This window comes from Ciconia boyciana, chromosome 17, assembly GCF_034638445.1.
Source record: "Ciconia boyciana chromosome 17, ASM3463844v1, whole genome shotgun sequence".
Classification (NCBI taxonomy): domain Eukaryota; kingdom Metazoa; phylum Chordata; class Aves; order Ciconiiformes; family Ciconiidae; genus Ciconia; species Ciconia boyciana.
This window is the reverse complement of record NC_132950.1, coordinates 11,783,951-11,811,706: the sequence shown is the minus strand read 5'-3', so window position 1 is coordinate 11,811,706 and position 27,756 is coordinate 11,783,951. Positions and strand designations below refer to the sequence as shown.

Here is a 27,756-nt window from a genome sequence, read left to right as displayed (position 1 = left end):
TTACTTGTTTCGAACTCTAGGTTTTTCCTTGATATTGCGTCTGATTGCCCAGCTAGCGACACTGTCAATCACAGCCTGTCTTTCATCAGTGACGGCAATGTTCTTGCTTTGCACCGGTTGCTGTGGAACAATCAGGAGAAAATTGGCCAGTACCTTTCCAGCAACAGGTAAGACCGCAGAAATATTATGAAGAAGGGAGTTGCTGATGGAAAATGAATATTTGAAAATACTTTCAGATGTTTTTGTTATTATTACAGAGAAGAATATAATGGCTGAAAAATCTTACATTTGGAAACTTTTGTCTTATTGTCTTATTGACAAGCCATTATTGGGAACATGCCGAACATCTTTGCTGCCCACTTTACTGCCAGCCTTTGTGCAAATGTATAGTTGTCTTATCTTTTGTAAAAATTGTTCTATGTGTAACAAACATTTTTCTTATTTCTTCGTTGAACACTTTTTTTTTTTTTTCCAATTTTAAAAAAGAAAATCCAGCCTGTTCAAGGTAAGGAAGGGTAGTGGGCAAAAAAATAGGAAATGCTGAGTAAAGAAGGACTTTGCTTTTAAGTAATATGTTGTTTCTAGGGACCACAAGGCTGTTGGCAGACGACCTTTTGACAAGATGGCTACTCTTCTTGCCTATCTCGGTCCTCCGGAGCACAAACCCGTGGCAGATACCCACTGGTCCAGTTTAAATCTCACTAGTTCCAAATTTGAAGAATTTATGACAAGGTAATGCGATTATCGTGGGGGGACACACAGTGTGGGTTTCTAGACTTTTAGCATGTCAGGCAATATAAGTAGTTACTAAGACTCCAGCTTTTGTTTTGAAGGGGAGTTTGAAAAGCTGGGTCTACATATACCTTTTAGGTTTCTGAGTAGATTTTAATTTCAAAACTTAAACTGAGAACCGGAGACGACAGTAATGTTTGTGATTTAACAAAGGTTCAGGATTGTGTGAACTCAATACTTTTGTTTAAAGATGCAAATAAAGAGGGTTTGGGATTATTTTTTTTCTTTTTTTTGTAAGGCAGTTGTGAAAAGTTGATGTCAATGTACTGGTTTTTAGGCATCAGGTACATGAAAAAGAGGAGTTCAAAGCACTGAAAACATTAAATATTTTCTACCAAGCTGGGACATCAAAAGCTGGCAATCCTGTTTTCTACTACATCGCTCGGCGGTAAGGAATCTTTCACCTTCCCTGTCTGAAATAAACATGTAAAATCAGAAGTATCAAGTGTATATAAGAAAGGGACACCAACTTTGTAACAAACAAGAATCTGAAAATAGCTTATTTGTCAAATTTTGGTGACAGTATTTTTTAATTTAATTGTTTCCTAAATCAGAATTTTCATAGTTTTTCCACCCAGGAGTATGTGAATATCTGTGGAAAAATACCTAAAATTTTAAATACATTTTATTAATTTTTCACTGTCTCAAGTAAACTACATCTACACCACATTACTGTTAACCCTTTATCAGTGATTTTAGCATCTTCGTTTTCTGAAGTATAAAATGAGTAACAAGCTAAAACATGGGATAAAATTTCTCAAAACGGTCCCTGTATCCCATTTTAAAAGAGTAATACAAGTATTTAGAAGTTTCGCACATAGTCAAGACCACGATGTTGCTTCAGTTTCACCATTAGGTTCTAAGTGACAGTAATACCATGTTTTTGGAAATGGTTGAGATCTATGGAAATATCACTAAAGTAATAACAAAAGCAGATGTTGACGGGTGAACTTTGCAAAAGACTGTGTTTTTCCAGTAAGGCAAACTTTTGAAAGTTTTAAGTCTTCCCTAGAAGATAGTGATGCATAACGACGAGTAACATATCCTGCAGTATTGAAAATTTGGGAAGAATATCTCAAGATCAATATTAGTCAGTTTATGGTCAAATAAGTCACAATTCTCTCTCTTTAAAAAAAAAAAAAAAACACAACCAAACCCTAGTAGTTTTATTTAAATTCATCTTTGCAGTCATAAAGCTGCAGCTAAAGTAAGACTATAACTGAAACGATATTTCTATCTAGTTATTAAGTAACTGCACTATAAAATCCATGGAGGACAGCATGTTCAAAACAGTTCCGTAGTAATTACGCTCATTACTAAAAGTCATTCTTAGTCTTTTTAAGAAAAGGAAAATCATTGTGCTCACAACCAAGTGCAATCAAAGACGGAACTGTAAAGACAAGATTAGAACTGTTGTACCTTTTCTCTGTGCTGTATTGTTGGTGCCTTTGCTTTTGGTAATGGTGTTGCTGGTGAGGCGTGGGCTGGCAGCAGTGGGACTGCTGGTTTTGGCACTGGCGGGGTGCGTGGTGGTGCTGCCGAGGTCTGTGAAGTTCTCACTAGCACTCGTCGTGGTAGTGAGAGTCCTGATGTCAGTGTGGCACTTTGGATGCTGGCAGATCCTGTATGGGTGTTCATGGTCGGATTATTGCTGATGCGTTTTGTGGCAGGGGGGCTCTTGGTTTTGCTTCTGCTGCTGTTGCCAATATGGTTTTTGCTGGTGCTGCAGGTGGTAGCCGAGTTCATGCTGGTGGAGCTGCCTGTGGCACCAGTGCTGGTAGAGTTCATGTTGTTGCTTTGGCTCTTCCTGGTGCTTCTGTTGCTGTGGGGTGCTTGTTTGTGATGCCCGTGGGGTGGCTGCTGCACCACTGGGGTGCTTGCTTGTGGTGCCCTTGCTGCTGATGTGCTTTTCTGTGGCATGGTTAGGAATGGTTGTGGTCCCTGGGGAGCTCTTGCTTGAGCTGCTTGTTGGGGTCAGACTGGGAAAGAGAACTTTTGATGGTGGTGCCAATGCTGCTGTCCATGGTGTGCTCCTTGCTGGAAGGGGCACTGCTGCTCATGGTGCCAATGGTGGCAGTTTCACTGATGGTGCCGCTTCCGGCAAAAAGTATTGTCATGATCTGAGGAGGCGTCATCAGTGGTGAACCTTTTGCAGACCCTTTCAGTTCATGTAAGAACATGAAAACAAGCAGCGGAAGCCACTTCTTTAGCAGTATCTTCTGTTTGTATTCAACAATTTAAATAAATAGTCAATACACATTTGCAAACAAGGCATTCTTCGAATTTACATATTTCTAATGAAAATCATACCCAACTGGCATGTAAGATTTTTTCAAGTAATTTTATTAATTTTCATCATTTTTCATTGTTTTCAGTACTGCTTTTTGCTCTGTAGATTGCGTTACAAACTTACTTTCCTAGAAAATCTGTGCTCTATTATACTGTGTGACTTTTCTCATTTCCCCTCAGAAATTTTCAAAATTTCCAAATTTTCAAATAAGGGACGGTTTTAATGATTGGAAGATTTTATTGTTTTACCACTGGATAATAAACATACCTTATTCCAAATTCAGGTTGGAGGCTAAAATAATGAGCAAACTTTGAAGAACCTTTCCAAATATAACCTCTCAGTTGGTAGTTGAATTCTGCTACTTAAATGTGGTTTCCTAGCCAGAATGCAGTTAGAGATCCAACAAATGAATATATCTGTTCACATTTCTTTTATTATGTTTTTGATTTTCAGAGCAACAAACAAACAAAACTTCTGTTCAGTATCAATGTGGAAGGTAAAATAAATTTCAAAACTGTTTCCTTCTTCTGGAATTTTGTACAGGCATGCCAAAGGGGTTTTTATGCTTTAAAAAAACCAACACAAAACACTTGCTTTCAAGCTGGTAATGCAGGGAGTAAATGCTTACATTCTCTTGAATTTGTTGCTGTGAAAGTTCTCAAACACTTGCTTCGCTGCTAGCTCTTAGGAAGACTTTCTGTGTAAGGCAGTCCGAAGGTGGAAGAAAAAAGAAAGTGTAATATGGCTGATACCGTTTGGAAATAACTGTGGTGTGAATGAGAGTGAAGTGCCCATGCTTTTTGTCTGTTCTACACTTGTAAGCTCCTGCTAATCAAAGGAATGCTAAAAAACACAAAGAAAGTCTCATTCCATAGAAGTAGGTAAGAAAACAAAAATTATCTGAACTTTTTTCCAATGATTTATAGCTCTGAAATAGAATCTATGAGAGAACATTGATCTAAGTCAGCCTTTAGCTTTCCTTTCCTTTTGCTTGGGAAATTGCCTTCCTTTAACTTGACCCCTTTTCTGCATTTTCAACACCCTTGACTCTTTGGATGGAGTGGAAGAAAACAAGATGAGTAGTACCACTTATCTTCTGTCCTAATTTTCCATCCTCAAAAGCCATACCACACTTCTCTGCCCTCTTTAAGGTCTTTGAGTCACCTTTAAGCCTGTTGTGTTGGCTGAAGTGGGCCTTTATAAAATCTTGTATGAAACTTCAGTTTGCAGTATAAATGGCCATGTAAGTTTCTAACAGTAATTTACTAGTATTAAATTAGGTTATTGTGTGTATCTTTCACATTTTACAACAACAGGGTTGAGAAGAGGGATATCTGCTGGAAATTTTCCTTTTGGAATATTAGTGATCATTGTTGAAACAAAACCAAAATCATTTTATTTTCAGTGAAACATGTGTCTGCATATCTAGCATCTAATGCTGTTTTCTGCTTTTCAGAAAACGTTGAGCAGCACGTGGCTTGTAGAGTGACTTTACTGGGATATCTGAATGTTCCATGTAATTCTGTACTCGGAACAGATTTATTGAATCTTAAGTTTGAGCATTGCATTTATCCTAGGCAGTAGAAAAAACATTAGTGATGCCTTAAAGATTCAGAGGGGATACAGAGTTGACAGTAAAGTTGAGTGTATACAGTGCCGAAACTGAAATTAGTTTGCCTGTCTTCCATTTGTTCATAAGTTCAATTTTTCCTAGAGATTCTTGAAACTAAATCTGCACACAAAGTTTCACAAGTTTAACTAAGGACACACTCTTACATGTTGCATTGTGTAGGGGACTAATTCATTGTGAACACTTACAATTACATATCCTTGGATTATAAGTTTTGCTAAAGTTGATTTTTGCATAGGCTTAAAAAAGGATATGTACTTATGGACAGCATGTGTCAGCTTAAATAAATGTTTTTTAAAAAGCATGTTGACTGCTTTGGACAACATAACTATGCAGTTGAATGTCCGTAGAATTTTGAAGAATATATAATGTATTATGTTCAGACCCTTTCTAAACTAGTTGTACTGCTGTCACGAGAAAAGACTGATCATGAAAATTCAGGAATAAAAATGGATGTTTGGAAACTCAATTTTTCTCCCAGTTGTTGTGTTTATTCACTGTTGTAATCAAGTAAGCTCGGTAAGTTGTCAGACTGTTGCAAATTAGAAGGATCAGCTGGAGTCATTTTATCTCCCCACTCCCACCTGCATTTCCCTTCCTCCCCTGGATTCCATCAGAGTAATTTCAGAACCTTTCTCTGAGACTCATGCAAGTCTGTATCACGAGACAAAATACCTTCTCTTTAGGATAAAAAAAAAAGTAGACTATAAACTTTCAGGAATACTTCAACTTTGTAAGACACGTTGTCCTTTTCTAAGGCAAACACTGGGGGGTGGTGTTCCCCCCACATCTGTCATGAGTTATGTTGTATATACAACAACCAAAATATTCATATATTAAATTAATATTAAAAGTGCTGTTGTATCTTCATATGGTTAATTTTAGTATGAGTGAGCTTGTTCAAATGAGATTTCTTCTTCCTTTCTTCAGGTGAGATGTGTAGTGGACACAAGTAGATATTTGAAGGGAACTCTGAATGCTTGGTAGCTTAATTTGGAGTAGGACGATGGTATTTCAGTGTCTGCTTCAGTAAGTGTGGTACCTTTTGCATGCTCAACAGAAGGACTTAATTGAAGTTTAATGAGAAAAGGGATGTTCACTAGTTCTCTTCAGAACTAAACTGGTGTTTTTCACTCTGATCTGGATTGTTTTTCTTTGTAAGGCACTTACACAACAGCGTTAGGAAGCCTTGTGGGAAAGGATTATTTGGAGCATCTGTGCTAAACTGAACTCGTGCTGTAGGCGAAAGGCATTCACCACCGAAGGTCCCGCTGCTCCTGTAAGGAGGATTTTGTTGCAGTTAAAGACTGCGGGGCCCGGTGTGATCGTAGAGGCACGCACGTGTGCTCCTGCTTGGAGTAGAGCCAACATGAGCAGTTCATGAACCTGCAGGGCTAACTGACAGAAAGGGGTATCCCCAAGGGAAGCTTTTTTTTTTTTTAAAGCAAGATCTCAGAGGTTTAAGCCCCTTCCGTACACAAAGTTAGAAGAGAAAGTCTTTTGAATTCACTTTTAAAAATTCTCTGTGTTTGCTTGCCACGTTTTTCTCCTCCAGTTTTTCCATTAGATACTGTCTTATTTCATGTCAAGTAAAATAAAATGCCTACGTTGTTATCCTATCCTGTTCAGACAAGAAATTAGGCATACAAATGCCAAGAATAGTGATAACCCATCTTCAAAAAGTTTACTCTGTCTGGCAGTGATCCAAGGCATCCTTATGTATTCTGTGAAGACTTGACATGCAGTGTGTTTTCTTCATTTCCGGAGCAAGAAATGGTTTTTTCATCTGTAAAGAAAGAATTTCTGGAAATAAACTGATACAAAAGTGTGCAACACATGCTTGCTAGGCATAGATCACTTACCTACCTTTTCTTTAATAGTCGAAAAATAAAATCATCCACAGCTGGCTAACCTAATAGCAGTGTTGTTATCTGTAAGGAAGTTAACAGGCATAGTGATTACGACTTACTAATGAGTTCATGTGGAAGTGATCTCAGCAAAAATATGTTACTGTTTAAATGCTACAGACTACTTCAATATTTTGAGCTGAGGCCAGCAAACTGTTTATATAAATCTGTCAGAAATGAAAATGGCCTAGTAGTTATTTGTGCTTATTTCAGTATTTGAAACCTTGACGTTTTACTGTTAGCTGATCCAAGGTGCAGTCATATTTTAAGTGTGCTGTTAGAATGTTGGTGAGTAGTAGGAGAGTAATTATCGGTGCATGTTTTTACAGGCATTTGGAGAGGTATTATTGATACATAATGATCCTGTCCCTTCAGCACTGTGAGGTTTGCGTCTCATGCTGTGCAGCAGAGTACATGAAAAGGAGGCAGCAGAGAGCTTCAGCCTTAAGTAGTTGTTCAAAATTATTGTTTACTGAGGATGAGGTAAAGTTAACATACAATATCTGTGTGAGATACCTATAAATATTTCTTGGGACTACATATAGCTAGAGAAATATATAATTCTCACACGAACACTGATATCTGCAGAGAGGCTGGGGAACTGATTAACCACTCCTTGGAACTTGATTGTACACATCCAAGAATCCAAGAATGAAGCTGGTGAGATGTTTACAAAAATATCTACTCTGACATTGAAATGGGCTACAGTATCATTCACTTTTAAGTATAGCTACTACTTACCACTTGTCGTGAGCGAAGCATACTGTAAGCTAAAAGAATAGTGATAATAACTGTTCATTATGGGGCTGAATTCTGCACAATATCTAATCAAGTGCAGGTGAATCTGCTTTTCATAGTTATGCATAAGGGCTATTGATGAGAACTATGAGATTTTATGACCGATATCTTCATGCCCTTTACTTGCAAATGATTCAACTTTTTCTGCTTGCTTCCTTATCTGAAGAAGTATATGATCATTAGCATCATCAAATACTGATTGTGATTTGGGTATGCGATACGCCTTGGAAAAAGGTGCCAGCTCAGTGGGTGACTGTTTGTACACAGATGTTCGAGAGTAAACCTTTCCAAGCCTGGACAAGCCAGTAATGGGCCCTAATAAAGCTAGTACATAAATAATAAAGCAGGATGCCACTTGTTTATCGTGTCAGTAGCTACTGAGTGTTACTATAGTAATCACAGTGTTGTTCTGTTACGGATGTATATTGAAATTTGGCTGTGAAACATGTCCAAAAGAGAATTTGCCTGTTGAGACAACAGATGTAAAAATTGAAAAAGGAGAACATTAAATAGAAAGCACTGCAAAGTACTTTTAAATTATCCGCTTACTAGTAGCTGATCACACACTGAGATAACACAACTTTAGAAACCCAAAATGCCCAAAATAAGTTAGGTCATCTTCATCTTTCTGAATGTTCTTGTATTAACTAGTAGCTGTTCAGACAGTATAAAATTCCTAGAATGGGAACTCTTTAGTTTTGTGTATCTCACTACTATGTATGTAATTCCATTTACATCCTTATGAAACTTTAAAATACATATTCTGTGTGTAGCTCTGCATTTTAAGTTGTTTTACTTGGCAAAGTAGTATGGATAGCTGTGACCTTTTATTTAGTAACTGATGCTTAAGGATTGTTGAGTTCAGCAGAAGGGAGTGGAGGACTAAAAATAGAGCTTGAACATCAGACAATAGTGGAAGTGAATCCTCTTTCGTAACCGGCCATCTGAGAGACGTTTGGAGGGAAGCGTTTGTGCAGGTTTGGTGTTTGTCCAATGCTGCTTTCTGATCTGGTCGTCCCACCCAGCTGGTGGCTTCAACAGCCAGCAAGCCCTCTGCTGTGGAATTGGGCTCTTGGGTGAAAAGAGACTAAATACGAAGGAGCTCCAGAATGGCCCCTGATCTCTTGCAGATCTACTGTTCTTCAGTCTGACAAGAACAGAGACGATTTCCCTAGTTTTGTGATACTGAACTCTGCAGACATTCTGAAGTTTTAATCATTGACTGAGTTACCTGACAGTTTAACAATCTGAAAAGTTGTCTTCAATAAAATAGCTTTATAAACTGTGTCCCAGGGATTTTTGAACAAACACACACCTCAGTTCCTCAAAGGAAGACGAAAAATCACTGCTAAACCATAGTGATGGTGGTACAAGTCAGATATGCGTTCCTGCGTTGCATAAAGGGGGGATAAGGAGCAGATTTCTGTACATTTTATCCAGGTACAGGATACTTAATGAAAATATTGTTATACTTTGACATAAGCCTTGCTACTAGCTGGAATATTGCTTGCCTTTACCTCCCTTTTTATTGCTTGCTTTCTCTTCAGCAGCTACGTAATTCTTCAGTTTTTCCTGTGAGGCTGCCTTTTCAAACCTGCCGGGGGGGGCTTTGCTCTGGAATGGTGCTCTGACATCTTTTCTGCTGATAGGGATGTGGCTAAGTGGTGCTTCTGTGGGGTGTTTGTCTTGTGGTTCTGAGCCAGCTGTCTTTTTTTAAGGTGTGAAATGTGGAAAGACTGTTTAGATCGGTGCTGCCAGGATGTTTGAGGGCTTGCAGCAGGCTGGGGAGTTTTTTTGGTTTGGATTTTGGTGTTTTGGGTTTTTTTGGTAGTTTGAGATCTTGTTGCTAGGGCATTGTTGAGTCATTTTACTGATATATCTGGATCAGTTTATATCCTTCTTGTGCTGTGAAATTTAATTCCTTCTGTCATTTTTCTTCACATTTTGTTTCCTGGGCAACAACCTGACTTCTGAAGCCAGTGCTCTTCTGTTTTTAATCTCTACACTGTTACTAAAATGATCAATAAATCAATAAATATTGATCCTGAAGTACTGCCATTAAGTTTTAAAGCTGATCCCAAACTAATTAATAGGAATACAAACCTCTGAGTTATTGCTTCAGACTGCAGATATCCCTACAGCAATTTTAACCTTTCAAAAGCAAGCATGTTTCTACTACAAGGTGTGCTAGACCTTTTTTGGGTGTTTTGAATATTGTCCTGAAACGCTAAATTGTTATTTTGGAGAAAATAATTTCTCTGAGAAGAGATTATTTTATATTTATCATGGACTGAATGACCAGCGTGTTTAAAACAACACAGACATGCTGTCGCCTTCGCATCCATGCCTATCAGTTTTATTTCAATTTGACTGCACTGTTGCCAAGCAACAAGTGCACGACTCCCACATTTGCCTGCCTACTCACTGCTCCATTATCAACTCATTTGTATTCCAGAAAAATACAAGGAAACCTAAATTTCAGTCTGCTTTATTGAAAGCAGTCTAAGAAGCCCTCTTGCTTGTACCTACCACCGGCAAGGTTTGGACAGAGAGCGTAGCCCTAGAACTTGGGAGTGCCATCGCACTTTCATACCTATCCGTGATTTTTTTGTTTCTTAGCTTCCCAATCCTGTCCATGTATTTGGAAAACCCCACAACCCCATTTCCACTTCCAGGCTTTTATCAGCAAGCTTAAGGCTGGGTAGCAAGTCATTCAGTATGGGGACTTGCAATTTGCCCTGACCAACTTCTGGAAGACAGTATTTTTCAGAGTCGCTGTTCACTGAATAGTCTCATTACGGGTGAAACGTTCTCAGAGCATTTAAAGTTGATTCCTTGTAGGGTTTTTGCATGCAACAGAATTTGGCATCCTGTATTGAATTGTTCAGCAAAGACGTGTAGTATTTCATGTGATTTCCTCAACTCAAGGCAGTTCAGTCATAGCACCTCATTTTGCAATCTCTGTCCTACCTTGCAAGCTAAGCTGCTTTAAACTGTGTGGGACAAAACCATACGAATGAGATAATTCTAGGAAATACCTAGTTCTGAACATGGTAAGTAGGTTGATACTGTTTTAGCATCAGTCAGTACTTGGCAAATACATCGACTGTCCAAAGAGAGCAGCAGGTAGTGACACTTTTTTAATACTGATCCTAGTTAGTGGAATTTATCAGTTCATGCCAGATTATTTAACCTGGGGAAAATACATGGAACTTGTGTGAGTGGGCAACTCTTTCAGACTGCTGGTAGCCACTTTGTATAATGAAGCACATCTGCTGGCCATTGGAGGTACCATATACATACTGCTTATGGTCTAGGTTGTCTAAACTTTGACTTGGATAACTAATTCTTGTCTACCTAAAATGTGTATGAAATGTCAGTCTTTGGTTTGGGGTTTGGGTTTTTTTAAAGTTTTCTGTCGTATTAAACATGGAGAGTCTTTTTTTGAGAGGGAGAAAGAGCTACCTTTTTCTAGTGGATAGAGATATGCCTCAGGTGTTTGCAAGTTCTAAAGGGTATGGGGAAGGGTAGACCCTATGTTTCTATTATCTCATCAGCTTATTCATAAGCAATATTAGGGATACATCAGTATCAAAACAATATAATTTGATTTAACCGTAATTCTCCCCCATAAGACATGAAGATTGAGCCAAATGTCTGCTTGAAATGGGTCTGTATAATAAAATGTTATCTATTCATTGATATTACTATGCTTATTTGAAAAGAAGCTCTGTCACTAATTCAGTTCAATACAAACGTAACTTTATTTTTACTTAAATGCCAATGAAATAACTGTACAAATTCATTGTGTAACATTTACTGTTAGAAATTAAAACACATTTCTGGTTATAGAAATACTGCTCACAATTGGAAAGTTGTGATTTCTCTTATACCAGTGGTTGTAAATGGTCTACAGCCCTCATTGACACCTAGGAGAAATAGGTAGAGGACTCCAGTCTCAGTAGTGAGGTTTTCTGGGTTTTGCAGCACCTTCATGCTACAATAACTGGAAATTAAATGGCCTGAAATGAATGGAAAACATTGTATAAAGATTTGTAATATTACGTGAATAATACTTTTTCAATGAACTTGTTCTTCAGTTTTCATTTCATGCTGTTTGCAAAACTTCATCTGTAGTATATCAAGTGCCTTTGCCACATAATTATTTTCCTAGAGTGGACAGAACCATGCGTGCAACTATTTCTACTCGCTGATGGTGCAGATGTCAAGGAGAATAGCGTTCATGCTCATCCTTATAAAGCAAGGATTTGGGCATGTTCAATGCCATGGACTGAATTATTTTTTAAGTCACAGGATTCAAGGATTGTTTCAATGAGAACTTGACAACCAATTGCTTAATTGATTTGTTACATAGCTCGCGTTAGAAATTGGCTGATATTTCATTTTACTGATCAGAAACTAGTAGTTTGATACAGGCTGATTTGTGATATCCTTTTAAGCATAATATATTAACATTTCAGATTTTTGGATGTCACTTGAAATAAAGTTAAGGAGTTCCATTTCATTAATTTGTGTAGAAAACTCCTTGTCGTTGGAGAGTGTCATGGCATTGAACATCTTGTGTTTTCCTCTACTTTTATCCTTTTATTTATTTATTTATTTAAATATGCAGAGTGAGAAATAACTTGCCTGCAGTCTCTAAGTCAAGACATAGCAAAAAGAGATATCAGCCCTTACCACTTTTCCCATGCTGAAGTTGGACCGTGTTGCCTTCTCAGTTTACACCCTCTTAGCAGACATCATGGCATTGTCATATTTAATTCCTAAACTGGAAACTGTTGTTCTTCATATTTAAAATATCCTAATACATATGAAGCAAACATAGATATACATGCTAGCAATTTTTCTCAGGAATAACGTCTGATTAGTGAAACAGCTACGTTTAGTTCCTTTATTTTTTCCCTCCCTTTTGCATGTCGTCATAACTTACAAAGAATCTGTGCTGCTATATTACAAGAATTGCTCACTGGCAAGTCAAGCAAGACAATGCAGATATGATACAGGCCTTCTATTTTTTTCCAGTTGTTTCATGACAAAATCATACATAAAATCAGTACTTAAAATTCTGATGTTTTATTCTGTGCAAGTAAAATTAAAAATCTAAATACAAAATAAGCACATTTTTAAAAACAAAATCATAGGTTAGTTTTACTCAATTAAGACATATTAAAATAAGTAGCAGCTTAGTATCAAGACATTAGTGTGCACTTCTTTAATTAAGAACTGTTATTTTCTTTAGATCAGAGTCAGAACTTTGAGTTTCTTGTATTTTGATTCATTATTTGACCTGGATGTCTTAACTCCGGCTATGTATCACAGGAATACACTCGGTGATTTTCACAAGATACAAGCCCTTAGCCAATAAACATTGCCAGTGCATTAAGCATTACAACATAAAACAAATACATCTCACAGATACTTGCTTTGGAGGGCACGTGAGTATTCAAAATATTTGTAGTGGATTCCTCTTTCCTTAAGGTAGCAGTTGTGCTCTGAGGCATTTTGGAGTAGTTTGTTGGCATTCCACTGGTGATACTTAAAGTCATGGGAGTAGTGGAAGATCCTGTTGAACGAGTCAGGCTCGAGTTCACCTCCGTTGAATCTTGGATGTGGATTGTGTGTGTGGCTGCTGCTTCTTGAGAGCTAACCTTCCTAGTTGTCAGATCTTCTGGGTAGAGGAGTAGGGGTCGGTCTGTGCTCGTAAACAGCACAGTTTGGCTTAAGGTCGCCAAGGTAGAAACTTCCTTAGCTTTAAATTGTTTATGCATTTTTGTCATTTTGGTTGGTTCAGTTGCCACTGGAGAAGTAGCTTTGTCTGCTGCCTTCATTCCTTTAATCATGAGGCTGGGGTCTATAACTGCGGGAGCCGCTGAAGTTGATGTGGCATTCAGCCAAAGCACGGATTGATTGGCACAGGGAGCCCCTATAACACTGGCAGCTGTTCCCTGCACCCATTTAAGCAAATACGGGATGTTTTGTTTATCGCCGCAGGACCACGGGTTGTTGTATAGTGTTACTACTTGCAGCTGAAAGAGCTGGTCAAAAGCTTTGTCAGGAATGTACGTGAACTTGTTGTTGTGCAGGTAGAGGCTTGTAAGGTGTTGTAGTCTCACCAGTGTTCCTGGAAGTATCTGGGACAAGAAGTTGTTGGATAGATCCACCGTCTCTATGTTGTAGGGCATATTGGTTGGAACTGTCCAAAGTTTGTTGCAACTGAGATTGAGAAACTTGAGACTGCTCAGTGTGTTGTTGATCAGAACAGCTCTTTCCACCATGTTCCTGGAAACATCGAGCACTTTAAGATTCCACTGGTAAGCTGTATCAAGTTTCTGAAGAACTTTAATGTTGTTGTTTATGGCATATAATTCCCATAAGGACTTGGGCAGATGAGCAGGAACATTCTTGAGCCAATTATTTGAAATATCAAGGGTCCTCAAATTGGTGAATCTCGTTAGCTGATGATCGAGATCTACGAACTGGTTAAAGGACAGATTTAAATATGTAATGTTGTCTTGAAGTCCATGTGGCAGTATAGTTAAGTTTCTGCCTGAACAGTCCACATTCCTGTCATTTCCTGAGCATGTACAGTTAGAAGGACAGACACCCAAACCAGTGGGTATGAAAAACAGAAGGACCAGCAGACAGGTAGATGTATTCAATATCTGGTATTCCATTGTTCCCTGGAAATAAATATACCAAAATGACATCCTTTAAATCCCTGTAATATATTTTATTTCTTTGTAAGGGTTGTCTTTGCAATGACCACTTGCAGGAGAAATTAAGTAAAAATATCAATAAACCCCTTTGTGGCATGGTCCTTTTTAGAATTGTTCAAGAGAGACTTTACAAAGCATCCCTTCATAGACTGTCATGTTGTCTGGCAGAATGAGACTTGTTTTTTCATCTCCCTTTCCCCCTCAAGCTCAAATGAGGGCTTTCTTCCGAAAATGCAAGTCTCTTCCAAATGTTATACAATGTCTGCTTCTTGTTTTTAGTGATTTCAAGCCTATATTATGTTTGGGATAATGTGTTCTTTTATACAGGATGAAAAAATGGCTGTCAACTGGATCTGCTTTACAAATCTCTGCAGCAATGTAGCAGTCCCCCCCATACATGCATGCTATTTGCTTAAGTAGAATTGGTTAAAATACATCTTAAATTGTTAGGAATTCAGTTGGAAACCCAAATTCCATGTTCATGCTAACATGCACGTTATTATTTTTCCTTATTATAGTGTTAATTACATTCTCAAAGCTGGTAACACATGTTTGAAAGCTGAATTAATGTTAGTAAGAAATCTCTGACACTGCAGCAAATTTCTGGTGCAAGCATCTGTCATCAACTAATAATTTCGTTCTTATTTCTGTTTCTAATTTTGTAGTAGGTTTTTGTGATTAAAAACAAAAAACACAAACTTACCGTAATCTCTTCTGCAATATCAGCACATCATTTCTGTGAAAGATTTAAGCTTAGAGGTCGTCTCGTTCTAGAGAGTAGCTACAGTTGCCGTCTGTGGATTGTGCTTGCCTCTTCAGCTGCATCGTATTGCTGCTAGCTGGGCTCTGCAACCACCTGATCTGCACTACATTGGAGGACTGCAGAGCTGTCGTTGGTGCTGACTCAAATTTATTGCAAAGCGAGCATATTCAATAAAATAGTTGGTTTTTATAATTTGAATCGGTTAACTTCTCCATAGCTATACTTTATGCTATGTTAATGCATCAAAACATAGCATGTAAGATTGCCTACATAAAGAGTACCCAGTGAAATTTCTGTAGGCTATTTTAGCTTAAGCTATGATTCCATTTAAGTGTTCCTATTTAAAAAGTCGTGTTAAGTTGTGTTCTTTTTTTACCTTCAATTAACCTCTTCTCCTGTAATAAAGGTTAATGTTAATTTAGGCTTCCTATCTTAAGCTTTTTTAAGCTATGCTGCCAGAATATCTTTTCACAATTTTAAAATGTTCAGTTTTCTACTCCTCAGATCAGGCTATCCCTATATTGTAAGGTATAATATAGCTCAGCTTGTAGGATTTTACAGATTTCTATAGGAAATCTTTATCTCAATTTCTCCAAACAATATGGTAAGAGTGGGTATAGTTTATAATGCTGTTAATTTTAACATGGCATAATGCAACAAGCCTTAAAAAAAATCTTTGCATAATTGAAATGCTATTCTTAGGCATACACAATCATACAGCTTATATAAATGGTAAGAAAAAATTGTAAATACCTTTTCCAATGTCCACTGTATGCACAGCAGCCTAGAATTGCATTTGCATAACTTATGACTTCAATTTTTAGTGGTAACGTAAAGATTTTGAAGTTTATTGGTATAATATATGCAAACAAGTGCTCTGTGCAACATCCACAAATATATTTCCTCCGCAAGCAAACTCAAAACTACAAACTCTTTGCCATTTTGCAGAGATGTCATGGAAAGCTAGCTTCAGGATCTAGCAGCTTCCTTCTGTAAATCTAAACATTCAATACTAGTAAAAAAAAAATAAATAATAAATTCACCTCTGAGGCCACCCTCCTACTTCTCACTAAAAAGTTGGCTTATCAAAATGCATGGTTTTAGACAGGACGGTGAGCTTCCCTTGTACTCAGGGCCCAGAAGAGAACCTGTAAAACACTTAGTCACCTTGAGTTAAAAGGAATCTGGTACCCGCGCAACATTAAATTAATTTTTAAAGTTTATATTAATAATACGGAGTGCATTCTGCAGCTGCTGCTTCAGAGGAAGAAATTAGTGGATGTGCACAACTATATTTCTGCTAATAATTTGCCTGGGTGTTCTGCAAGCTGTTTCTATTTTATCCATAAAAATCCAAAGTATCTAGGTAAAAGGAAGCCTTTTTGTACTTGTTCTTCAAGCGTTCGGAGCCATTTCAGCTTTTGAGCGACCACTGTATTAACTGTTTACTCGCGCTGTTCTCTGCTTTACCAAGCAATAGGGTGAAGTGACTGGAGGTTTTACACCAGTAAACTTTTTGGCAAGATTTGATCTAAAGGAAATGTCATTGCTCTTAGTAAAGAACAACTGATGGCTGTGAGGAGGATTCGTGTCAGATACCTGTAATCCAGGGTTGCCAAGTTGTTACCCAGTCATATGCAGAAAATGGGCCTTCGTATGAAAGGCAATGTGTATGCGTGTCGAGGCGTTCAGACTGTGTTTTGAATTCGAAGCCTTGTATCTAAGCAAATACTCAGTTGTGCTTTAAGTGACCAAAACATCTTTGAATTAGAAAGCTTTATTAAAATTACCTGGAATTCATTGCATTCGCTTATACAGGCTAGTAGAACAAACAATTTTTAGAAGCTCTGAGTACCTCTAAAGCTGTACTGTTTCTTGAAAGCTCTGTGTCTACGTGTATGTTACATATATGTGTATCCTTACACACAAAGGTATGCATACTCTGTTTTCTGTAGTCTCCAAAATCTGGAATCACTCCTTACAGATAGCTAGTGGGCACAATTCGTATTGTATTTTGAAATGATTTGCTTCAGGCAGAAGCAGGTTGTGCCCTTTGTGAAAGCTGAAGTTAAGAAACACTGGGGAAATGCCTATGCTGTGGTCTCACTGTTCTTGCCTGCATCAACTTCTCCTTTTTTCAGTTACTTGAAGACTACTTCATTTAAGAAAAACGTATGCTGGAAATCAATTTGGGCAGTCTACAAAGGGTGCTCTGGCTGTGGCAGCTGGGGCAGTGGTTCATGAGCCTCTTGAATAAGGGACTCGGGTGGCGGGGGCAGTTGTTCCTCTGTTTCTGAGTGGAATTCCTGGTGCTTGCTGAGATCTGAACTGTGATCCTCCCTGGGTTCCCTGAGCCAGTCAGGTGGAGGTGGCAGATCTGGGGGGTCGGGTAAAGCCGCAGGCTGAGGGCAGGAGTCGTGGGCACAGCTTGCTGCTTCTGAGGGGGGAGCTGGAGAAGATGCCTGCGTGCTGGGAGCTGGAGTAGTGGCTACAGAGGGGTCCGCTACCGGTGGAGGCAGCTGGCCGCTTTCGTTCCTGGTAGTGCTGCCGGGCGGCTCCTCTGATGCAGTGGGGTCCTGCTGTATGTTTGTGTCTTGTTTCAATTTCCAGGGCAACATAAATAAAACTGATGAACGTTTGGTAGCCTGGTCAGAGTCCATAAAGACATCTGGTGTGTCTCCATCTGCAAATGGAGAACGACCTGCCCAATTTGAATCAACTAGAACCGGCCTCTTGCAGCAATTCCACAGCACAATTGTAATAATAGCCGTTATCATACTAACCAAAACAATGCCAATTATCAGTGCTGCTATCCAGCTCCCATCGCCAGGTTCTGCGTACGCTTTGGGGAACTGAGGTGGTGGTGTAACAGTCAGTGCTCTTCCAGATTTCTGTAAAGTTGCTTGCAATTGATACAGAGGAGCTTTGACTTCTGTTGGACTCCTGATACTGGCATAGGCATTTCTTTTATTCATGGAAATGTTTTGAGGTATTGCTGTAGAAAGTGATTTCCAGAGTTCTCCGTAGAAGAGAAACAGTATTACTTGGTTGCTGGCCATTTTCCTGCAGCCTCTTTAAATACGTCCTCTCCTATAGCAGGAATGAAGTAGAACATATTAACTCGAAAACTGCATTTGTTGTGTAGTTACACTTTACTGACACCAGACAATTTTATGTTATACTGTAGCAGTAAAATAATATTCGACTCTATGTTTAAAATTTCATGTCTGTTCCCATTTGCATAATAAGCAGGTTTGTCTCTGACTTTACAAACAACAGGCAGATTTTCGACATTATTGACCATTCTAATTAAGTGACTTTGAAGAGAATGTCTTGGTTATTATTACCTTTTTTCACCTTATTGGAAAAAGGCATCAGCAGAGAACTCCTAAGAGTGTTTCAAAATAACATTTCTCAATCATGTAAATGGTTGTGGACCTGGAACATAATGTGAAAGACTCGCGGCAGTAGTGACAAAGAGGAGCGTCACGAGTAAAGAAAATGGTCTTGTTTTGATGGATATAAGCCGAGACCTAAGTAAAAGGCTCTTTACAGTTCTCTTGAACTTTTATTTCCTGTTCTTGCCTCTCTTCAGCAGTTAAGGGTAGAGCGTAATAATTGTTAAAAAGTTTCCAAATAGTGATGCTGTAATGGAACAGCATTCTAATGTTAAACTGTTTTTATAAATACATTCCTGCATGTGGAACACTTTTTGTAAGAACAAGATTGTGTTAATGTTAAGTTGTTGGCATGAAACAGATTTCCCCCCCCCCCACTGTTTAGAGCTGGTCTCTGAATGTCTCTGTATGAAACAAATCATAAAATACATCCAAATCATAAAATACATCCACTACATAGTGTTTTTATCTGAAGCTGCTTTCATGCAATTTGAGCTAATTTATTAGTTACTATAATGCTAGTCATGTGAAGCTGTTCCTGGGAAATTAATATGTGTAAATCTTTGTGGGTTTACAAATATGCAAAATTAAATTTCAGATGCAGCAGTGTAAACACCTATGAGTAGTAAATTAATGCTTCTTGAGAACATTATGATCTAAACTCTGTAAGGTTTATAACAGGTAAAAATGATTCAATTTAACTTTCTTCTGCTCCCCTCTTTTCAAAATATAGTCAAATAATACTTAGATGGAGAGTTCGTGATAGTTCGTAGTAACAATGTCAAACAACATCTGTTTGAAACCCTGATACCTTTAAGATACAGACATTCAACAAGAGCTCTAAGCTGGGACATGCACAGTGCTGTACACAGTGCAGTTCCATTTCAAACCAAATCATACAAATATTAAGCCTTTCTGTCTTGAAGTTGATTCTTACCTGCACATTGATCTTCTATCAAGCAAGCATCGTCTTTTTTGTTTGAAGCCTTAGGAAGACAGACCGTGTGCTGGAAGTCAGGCAGCTTAAAATGGCTCGTTTCATGTTGAAGTAGGTTTCTGCAGCTGAAGAGGAAGTTTACCAGCGCTTGCTGCAGGAAGTGTCAAGAGCAGGGAGATTACAAAGAGCTTTATCTCAGAGTTCGCGTCCTCTACGAGCAAACTGCTCAGCTCTCTCATTTTTATAAAAACTCAGATATTTACATGCTTGTGGCTTTTGTCCAGTGTGTGCCTATTATGTAGAAATTCATTAATACTTGTTTGCCTGTCTCTGTTGAAAACAGTTATAGTTACTTCTGTGTGAGTCAAAAATTACACAAGTTTGGGCTGTATTTGAATGTTACGGATTCAATTTTGGGGAGTGGGTTTGGTGTGCTGTCGTGATTATTAGTGGAAAAGCAACCTCAGGTTCCTTACCGTGAGTCATAGAAAGCTATCTGATCACAGGATGCTGGCTTGCTTATCCATCTTCATTTGTGTAGTTGCATTAAAAGGCAGATAACTACAGATTTCACCCTGCTCCTGCCCCCTACTCGCTCTGTTATTTTTGTGTCTGGACAACCTTGGTACCTGCTGCTGTCATTAGTGGGGGGCTGTGCTCTCTGAGCAGCTCTTTTCCCACTGTCTGTCTTTGTCCATACCATTTAGTGTAACCCAAAGTACTTTCTTTTGTCTCCTTGAGCATTTTTGCCTAGAAAGGCTGCCTGGCAAAAAGAAACCCGCACAAATATGTCCTCGTGGCATTTTGCAAGGGTGTTCTGCTAGTGCCAAGTAGCTACTGCCAGATCCTTCTGCAGCTTCTTCATCTCCTCCTGCTTTCCCTGTTCTGCCTCTTTTCTGATAGCACTAGTTCTCTTTTTCAGACTCTCCCTACTCCTGCAGCAAACGCAAATCCTGATCCCATACTCACATTATAACTCATAGTTTCTTGTCCGATTCCTTCATCTCATCACCATTCTCTTCAACCCTCATAGCCTCCACCTGTCTTTTGCCACAGTTCCCACCTCATTGACAGTTCTTTTTCCTTCCTGTTTTTCCTTCTACTGGTATGATCCTGATTCTTTCCTTTTTTGCCTGCTTTTTTCATGACACTGCCAGTTTACCCCTTTAATCTCCTGCCTACTAACAACTTACTGTATTCCTGTATGCAGGCTGGCTAACTCTCTTAGAGATTCATTCTCCTGTTTTCGTTCTGTTACCTTCCTAGCTGTGAGCAGTTTTACACCAGGTTAGATTCCCACCTTTGCTATCAAGGATTCTTTTTTTAGTACTTGCACAGCCTCTGCTGTTGCCTCTTGTGCTCATGGTCATTTTGGGGAAGGAGAAGGTAACTGCAATGCAGCATCCCCCAACCCTGCCCTTTCGCGCTCTGTCACCAACGTGAGATGTTCTCAGCTCATCTCCCCTCAGTACGAGGTTGTCATCACCGATCTGTCACAGTTTGCCCTTACTCTTCTGGCCTTTCTCCTCATGTTTTAGAAATGCCTGACATGATCCCCTGTCCTCCCATTCTACTTGTGTGTTGTGTTGCACCTCCTCCCTTTGAGCGCTAAGGTCTGAATATGTGGTTTATGGTAGGTTCACTGGAATTTGCCCTGTAGTTGTTTTGTGGGTTTGTTTTGGGTTGTGTTTGGTTCTCCCCCCCCCCCCCATCTCCAATGAACTTATTTTCTAATGACTCCCAGTTCTGGGCCAAGCTTGCAGACTCCTTCCAACTTTCTCTTCTTCACTGCACAAACCACCTTTGACATGGGCAGTTGCATTTTTTTGCGATCTTGCGCTCTCTTGGCTTCCATGGTACTGTCATCTTGCTTCTCTCTTGCTCCTTTACCTCCCCTTTCAGGTAAGTTTATGGGTGGTGTAATGGAAGGTGAATTGGGGATTCAGTCTTATGTCCTGATTCTTTCAAACTCATACAACTGTTTCTTGTGTCAAAAATGTTTATTACAGATGCACAGGATGTTTAGAGCTTCGTCATTATGCAGTTTTAGCACTTGTAACCATGGTGCCACGGATCTTCTTTAACCCAAGAAGTAGCCTGTGAAAAGCTTCTCATGTTTCCTTGAAATAACAAAGCTCTGTTGTAGTGAGACCAGACACAGACATCTCCCCAGAAATATGGGAAAACCAGGTCTCTATGAGAATAAGGAAACTAGAAATTGTGGTGGTTTTGAAGAAATTTTTGGCATGTTCTAATTGGTTGTTTTAGGACAAAGTGGAGCGTGTTTCTGTGATGCAAGAAATCACAGCTAGTCATCAGAGAAGACCTTTACTGACCTTCAGCAAATGTTATAGGAATATAATATTCCAACATGCCTTGTGTAATATTTTTTGTAATATTTTGACTTGGAGAAATAGTATCACATAAGTCAAGTTATTTAAAAACTGATGTTGCTAGTTTATTGGAGATAACAAATTGAAACAGTTCCCATATTCTAACATATCATACAAACTTCATATATTCATACACAAAGTTGAAACACAATAAATATGATTCAAATCTCAATCTGGTTCAAAAGCAATTAAGCTGGTTTAAGAAGTTCTTGATGGAAAAACCTGAAGGGGCATTTTGAGAGGGACTAGTTCCTGATTCAGTAATTGCATCAAAGGTGAGACTGAATTATGGTTCTCTTAAAAAAGCAACTTGGTTATACCTGTGGAGCACCTTATGGTATGGTCTGTTTACTAGACTAACAGTCCTTTCTTTTTTTTCCCCTAATGATCTTTGAGAATGGGCAGACTTCTGTCCTTTTATTTTATCCCGTTCAGCTCCTATCACCATGATTTCTGGTCCGAGGACAAAAACCGGTCTCGACACTATTTATAGAAAGCTATTTCACACAGTCTTATGCCCTTCTAGATCTACAAGTTGCTACAGCATTTCCACTATCACAAAAGGAAAAACCCTAAGATCTAAATTTAGCTTTCCTGTGTTAAAATTCATGTTGTTACCTGAAAGCTAAGTTTTTGCCTTATATTAATGACGTAGAAAAGGCAAAAGATGAGTTTTTACTTGAGTATGAATTAAATCTCAACAACAAAATTGGTTAAAATGGGTTTGTTTGACTTTGATGGTTCCTTGTTTTCCTGTTTGTTATCTGTTTCCTTAGTGAGTTTCTCAGTAGTTTCATCTTCGATTTTCCTTTGGATCGCAGCATCTCTCCCTGATATTAAGTCTTGCATTATCAAGTCTGTTCCAGTTGTCTCCTTAGGCATCCTCTGCCAGGTTCCTGCTGCAGTTGGCCATAAACTGTTAGTTGCCAGAATATCACCATTGCTCCTGGGCCTACGTTTTCCTTGCTTAGTTTTTTTGAGATAGGACATTTTGTTTGCTACTATGACTGTCGACAGAAATAAGAAGGTGCAGATAAGCACAAGTACTGCTATTACAATGAAGCAAATCAGTATGAGAGACTTACTGTCTGCACATGTTTCTTTTGTCATTGTACTCTTGGGTTTGCTGGTATTCCTAGGGCCTCCAGTGGCAGAAACAGCCCTTCTGGCAGGGGAAGATGTTGGATTTTGGGCCATTGTTGAAGATAAGGATTGCAGGGTACTTGTCCGCATTTCAGAAGTAGTCGTTTTGCTGTTGAAATTGGTGCTTAGAGGAGAGTTTGTGTTGGCTTCTGTTATGTTCTGGCTTCCACTTGGGTTTTGGCTGATAGGATTCCAGGTTTCATATGTAACCCTAGGATAATAGGTAGGGTTTGCACTTGTTTGCAAACATAAAGAAAAGATTATCACGACAGGGAAGGCGAAATGCGGTTTACTATGTCTCTTTGTCTTCATCTTCCTATTTGGTCACCTGCAAAAATACAAATCATGGTATTAGTTTAGCAAATGCTGGTTCTTAGAGGTTTGAATTTGACTTCTCAGGGAATAGTAGGCAGCAGCCTTTTTGATGAAAAACTGTGTAACTTGACCTCATTTTTAGTGGATGTGGGAGGAAGAGTTCAAGTACTTGGAATTCGGAAAGAATAGGTTGTCTCAAACTTCTGACAGTTTGAGGTTTATAGGAAATATATGAAGACTAAAAAAGAACATGGAGCAAAGAGAGAAAGGAGGGTGTTTCCTACTAACTACTCAGTGATGTAGAGGCAGACGCTGTGGTAGTTCCCCCTTTGGTAGTTCCTCCTCTTTAAAGCTGGCTATATTACAACTGCAGGTTCATCACTTCTGCTTTTACACAGTGAAAGGAGAAACCCATGTCGAGTTTACAGATTGCTGCTTCTTACTTTCCTGTATTGCCCTGAATGTGGGAAATGGAACCATGCTTGTAAAGATGGTCAAGTGAAAAACTTTAATCTAAGATGTTCCCGTAAGTGACAGCAGTAGCTTCTTTGAATTGTTTATGTTTCTTAGCACAGCTGTCTGGAGTATTTCATAAATGCCTAGGAAAATTGTTGTTCCCTAATTTTTCTGCTTCATTGTACAAAAGGCTATTTAGCACAAATGTACTTCTCACAAATTTTTCTCACAAACATGCTACAGATTGTGACATTTCCTTTAAAACGCCTGAGATAATTATGCAAATGATATTACCATTAGTATGTTCTGGTTCACATTTGTGTAGTATTCAAATTTGTACCTGTTGAATTTGTCTGGAGGGCAGGAAACTGATCTTTAGGTCAGGCTGATACTAAGATAATAACCTCAAAGTAATAGCGACAAATCAGACAAGCAGTGAACCACTTCGCTGCTGCTGCTTCGTCCAGTTTGCACGTGTGAGACACGTTCAGAGTTTAAGGCTTATTGTCCAGTCCAGTGTCTCTCTTTCACCTCCCTCTATTAACAGAACAAAATGCTTCCTTTGGACGTTACAGACACCATTTGGTTCAGATATAAATACTACAGAGAATGACCAAAAGTAACAGTGCTATTTTTATAAATACGTTTGGTCTTGAAGCTATTACTTTAAAGGTAACAAAGCATGTTTGTATGTTTGTAAGATTAGGTAATTTTGAAATATTCCAGACAATGTTTACTTTTATCATAGTCAAAAGCTAGCGTGCCTACCACAGAACTTAATGTGTTGGCTCCCAAAAATCAGAGGGGGGAACTTGCCTATCTTGCAAGATCCAGATGGCAGTCCCTCGTCTTGCTGAAGACCTCCAGGAAAACGAAAGGAGTGATATGCCTGGTCTGTAAACAGGGACCAAACTATGGGTGTCTCTCCTCACACGACAAAGGAGCAGCAAAACATACATGTGTCTTTCACTTTGCAGTTCACCCGTAACATAAAATTAGACTCTGTTCTGAGATGGAGCCTCACTGTTAAGTTTGAACTAGACACTGTCTTAGTAGTCACCTACAGCTCAGGTAGAATTTTTATCTTTATATGGGAAAGGTTGCCTCGAGGTTGCCTCGTAGCATACTTCAAAAAGGAAAAAAGCAAAACCAGTAAAGCCTTTTTTTGGGAAACAAAACAGCATTTCACATGAAGTTTCTGCATGACATGCAGAACTGAGATGTGTTTGCTGGAACAGATTTACTCCGACATTTAATGTTACAGGCTGAGAGTTGCAACTCTCTGCCTGCCTGCTCCCTCCAAGAATACAGCCAGTCCAGTGTTAATTGTAGCGTTCTGGACCAGATGTGCTTTTCTTAAACAAACTGATGTTGTTAAGGGCTTCGCTTAAAATCATGAGAGCAAAGGAACTGATCATTAAAGAGCTGGTTTTTTCCTTTTTAGTTCAACCCTTTGTGCCTAGGTATTGATAGGGTCTTCTCTCAGTACACAGGGAGATCTGCAATACTTAGGAACAGCAGAGCTAAGCAGCGACTGTCACTGTTAATTCTTTGGAGTCTGATTATGAACAAACTTTAACATTACTAAAAATACACTTATATCAGCTTCCTTAATTGAGTTGGAGGTAATATTTTTACAGATTACTATTTTTGAGTTACTTGAGCTTCTTTAAGCACTTTTGCATAAGATTTTCTACAAAATCTAAGAAACTTTGAAGTGGAACTTAGAATAGGAGAAGGAAAATGTGTACTTACCTTGCCAAGATGTAGTCAAAAGAAAATCGGTGTTTCAGATATTTAGTCCTTTAACAATAAAATTTCTTTGTGCATATATTTGCTCTTAGGATGGAAATGACCATTAACGTAAAGCACGTAGATTTAGACAATGCTGGTATTTTTTAAGCAAATCTGTAACTGAAGTTATATGTCGTTTAAGTGGAGAACTAAAACCACAGAGATGACACACTTCCTTTCTGTAACAACTATACCATGACACGTTAGAGGGGGAAAAACACCAGCTTGCCCAAATTAGCTCTCAGAACAACAGGAAGTAACACAGGGAAGAAAAAAGTATTTTTGGTAGACAAATATTCTCCGTTCATGAAATTTATCTCCTCAGTTATCCTACGCTCAGGTGGTTTACCTCAAATGTTATCAAGAGCAGTGTCCCAATACACTCAAAACTACATACGTGCTTGGAGCATTTATTAGCTCTTTCTGTAGCCTGTTGGTTTGCCTTGAAGGAGCTGAGTTAAGGCTAGCTTGAAACAGAGATAGGTATTTAAAAGTACCTTAGATGTTCATGAGCTACTGTTGAGTTTGATTTTTAATTAACTCTTTCTAGTAGAATTTTGTCTGCTGTGCTAACTCTGGAGACTTGGTTTAGGCAGATGTGCTGTCCAGTCTCATAAAATTCAGAGAATGATTAAACGAGAACAAAAGGTCCTTAATATTTATATATTGTCTGAATGTTTTTCTGGAAAGAGTTATTTTGTAGACAGATCATCTGCACTACTCAGAGGACTGATCATTCTTAGAAGCACTCCACCAAGTGTTAGTGTGCTGCAGTATACAGCAAATGAAATGAGTTTGATACCCTTTGCAAAAGTTGGTATGTGGATGCTTAATTAGTCCTAATTATGACTTCTGCAATAAATGTATTTTTCCACATATGGAACTAGATATAATTTGAACCTCTAGAGAGGTTAAAAAGTTAGTTTGAGGGACTTACACTCTACTTTTATTTTTAAAGAAACTCTAAGCTCTTTTCATGTAATCCAGTTTTGATCCAGTTGATGCACTGTTGCTCTCTAGCATGGATTTTATTTTTCCTTTTAGTTGAATAAACCTCCTGTCTGTCTGGAGGTTGCTTGGCTGTGGTAGGTTGCGTGGCACTTCAAAATGAAGTTGAGTTAAATCCCAAGTCAAGCTTCATCATACTGGGCGCTAAACTTGGTTGGAGTGTGAGCCATGACAGAATAGCAACAGATGCCTTTAGGCTGTAGCGGCCAGTCCGGTGTCATTGCTTTGGATTGGTGGTATTTTTAGAACTATGTGAAAGATCAGTCTGGCTTAGTGTAGTAGTAGCATGTGTAATACACCACTCAAATGTTTGTAATGGGGATCTACAATGCAAACCCAACAATGTCTGTCTTGTTTTCTTACAGATTCAAGACTGGTCAGATCAACGGAGATTTATTAATATACCACGTACTATTAACTCTGAAGCCATACTATGCAAAGCCATATGAAATTGTAGTGGACCTCACACACGCTGGCCCCAGTAATCGCTTTAAAACAGACTTTCTTTCTAAATGGTTTGTAGTTTTTCCAGGCTTTGCTTATGAAAATGTCTCAGCAGTTTTTATTTATAACTGTAACTCTTGGGTCAGAGAATACACCAAATACCATGAAAGGCTCTTGACAGGTTTGAAAGGAAGCAAAAGGCTTATTTTCATAGACTCTCCAGGGAAACTGGCAGAGCACATCGAACACGACCAGCAGAAACTCCCAGCAGCTACCTTGGCTTTGGAGGAGGACTTGAAAGTATTTCACAATGCTCTCAAACTGGCTCATAAAGACACCAAAGTTTCTATTAAAGTAAGTCCTTTTAATGCTGTTCCTAGTGAATGGTTATATTTTTATAAGGATTTGAATATGATTTTACTGTCTCTTAATTCTCCTCTCCTGTCTTGAGGAGAAATCACAGCTTATTGGTATGACTCGTCAGGAAGTATAAGATTTCATACATTTATCTTTATAAAATCAGAGGTGTCAGACTTCTCTCTCTTTGTATGGTTAACAATAGGTGCTGAACCAGTTCTCTGTTCTCTTTCTAAGGTTGGGTCGACAGCTGTGCAAGTGACGTCAGCAGAACGAACAAGAGTCCTGGGACAAACAGTGTTTTTAAATGATATATACTATGCTTCTGAAATTGAGGAAATATGTCTTGTTGATGAGAACCAGTTTACCTTAACCATTGCCAACCAAGGCACACCACTCACCTTCATGCATCAGGAGTGTGAAGCCATCGTTAGGTCCATCATTCATATACGGACACGGTGGGAGCTGTCGCAACCAGACTCCATCCCACAGCATACTAAAATTCGTCCAAAGGATGTCCCTGGAACACTACTGAACATAGCGCTGCTCAACCTGGGAAGCTCAGACCCCAGTTTGCGGTACATATCTTTTAAA

The 27,756-nt window shown here is 38.8% G+C and overlaps 4 protein-coding genes across 12 annotated transcripts in view; 1 reads left to right on the top strand and 3 right to left on the bottom strand.

Annotated features, from left to right (window-relative positions):
- The window catches only part of NF1 (neurofibromin 1), a 106,793-nt gene that overhangs the window by 50,226 nt on the left and 28,811 nt on the right, over positions 1-27,756 (top strand). For all 9 annotated transcript variants that reach the window (XR_012045490.1, XR_012045489.1, XR_012045487.1 and 6 more), the window contains 5 exons: positions 21-167; positions 586-732; positions 1,070-1,180; positions 26,727-27,159; positions 27,400-27,740. Coding sequence is in view for 5 of the 9 variants with exons in the window: in XM_072882031.1 (XP_072738132.1) it covers positions 21-167; positions 586-732; positions 1,070-1,180; positions 26,727-27,159; positions 27,400-27,740 (1,179 nt within the window). In the remaining 4 variants the exon portion in view is untranslated. The remainder of the gene's footprint in view (positions 1-20; positions 168-585; positions 733-1,069; positions 1,181-26,726; positions 27,160-27,399; positions 27,741-27,756) is intronic.
- Positions 12,793-15,733, bottom strand: OMG (oligodendrocyte myelin glycoprotein). The gene is made up of 2 exons (XM_072882273.1): positions 14,858-15,733; positions 12,793-14,118 (listed from the first exon to the last, which is right to left on the bottom strand). The coding sequence occupies exon 2, from the start codon at positions 14,110-14,112 to the stop codon at positions 12,793-12,795; it is 1,320 nt and encodes a 439-aa protein (XP_072738374.1). The 5' UTR covers positions 14,113-14,118; positions 14,858-15,733.
- EVI2B (ecotropic viral integration site 2B) lies at positions 16,714-19,374 on the bottom strand. The gene is made up of 2 exons (XM_072882223.1): positions 19,253-19,374; positions 16,714-18,007 (listed from the first exon to the last, which is right to left on the bottom strand). Exon 2 carries the CDS (start codon positions 17,974-17,976, stop codon positions 17,116-17,118), a length of 861 nt encoding a protein of 286 aa, XP_072738324.1. The 5' UTR covers positions 17,977-18,007; positions 19,253-19,374; the 3' UTR covers positions 16,714-17,115.
- EVI2A (ecotropic viral integration site 2A) lies at positions 21,715-25,460 on the bottom strand. Its single transcript, XM_072882037.1, has 2 exons — positions 25,315-25,460; positions 21,715-23,116 (listed from the first exon to the last, which is right to left on the bottom strand). Exon 2 carries the CDS (start codon positions 23,098-23,100, stop codon positions 22,336-22,338), a length of 765 nt encoding a protein of 254 aa, XP_072738138.1. The 5' UTR covers positions 23,101-23,116; positions 25,315-25,460; the 3' UTR covers positions 21,715-22,335.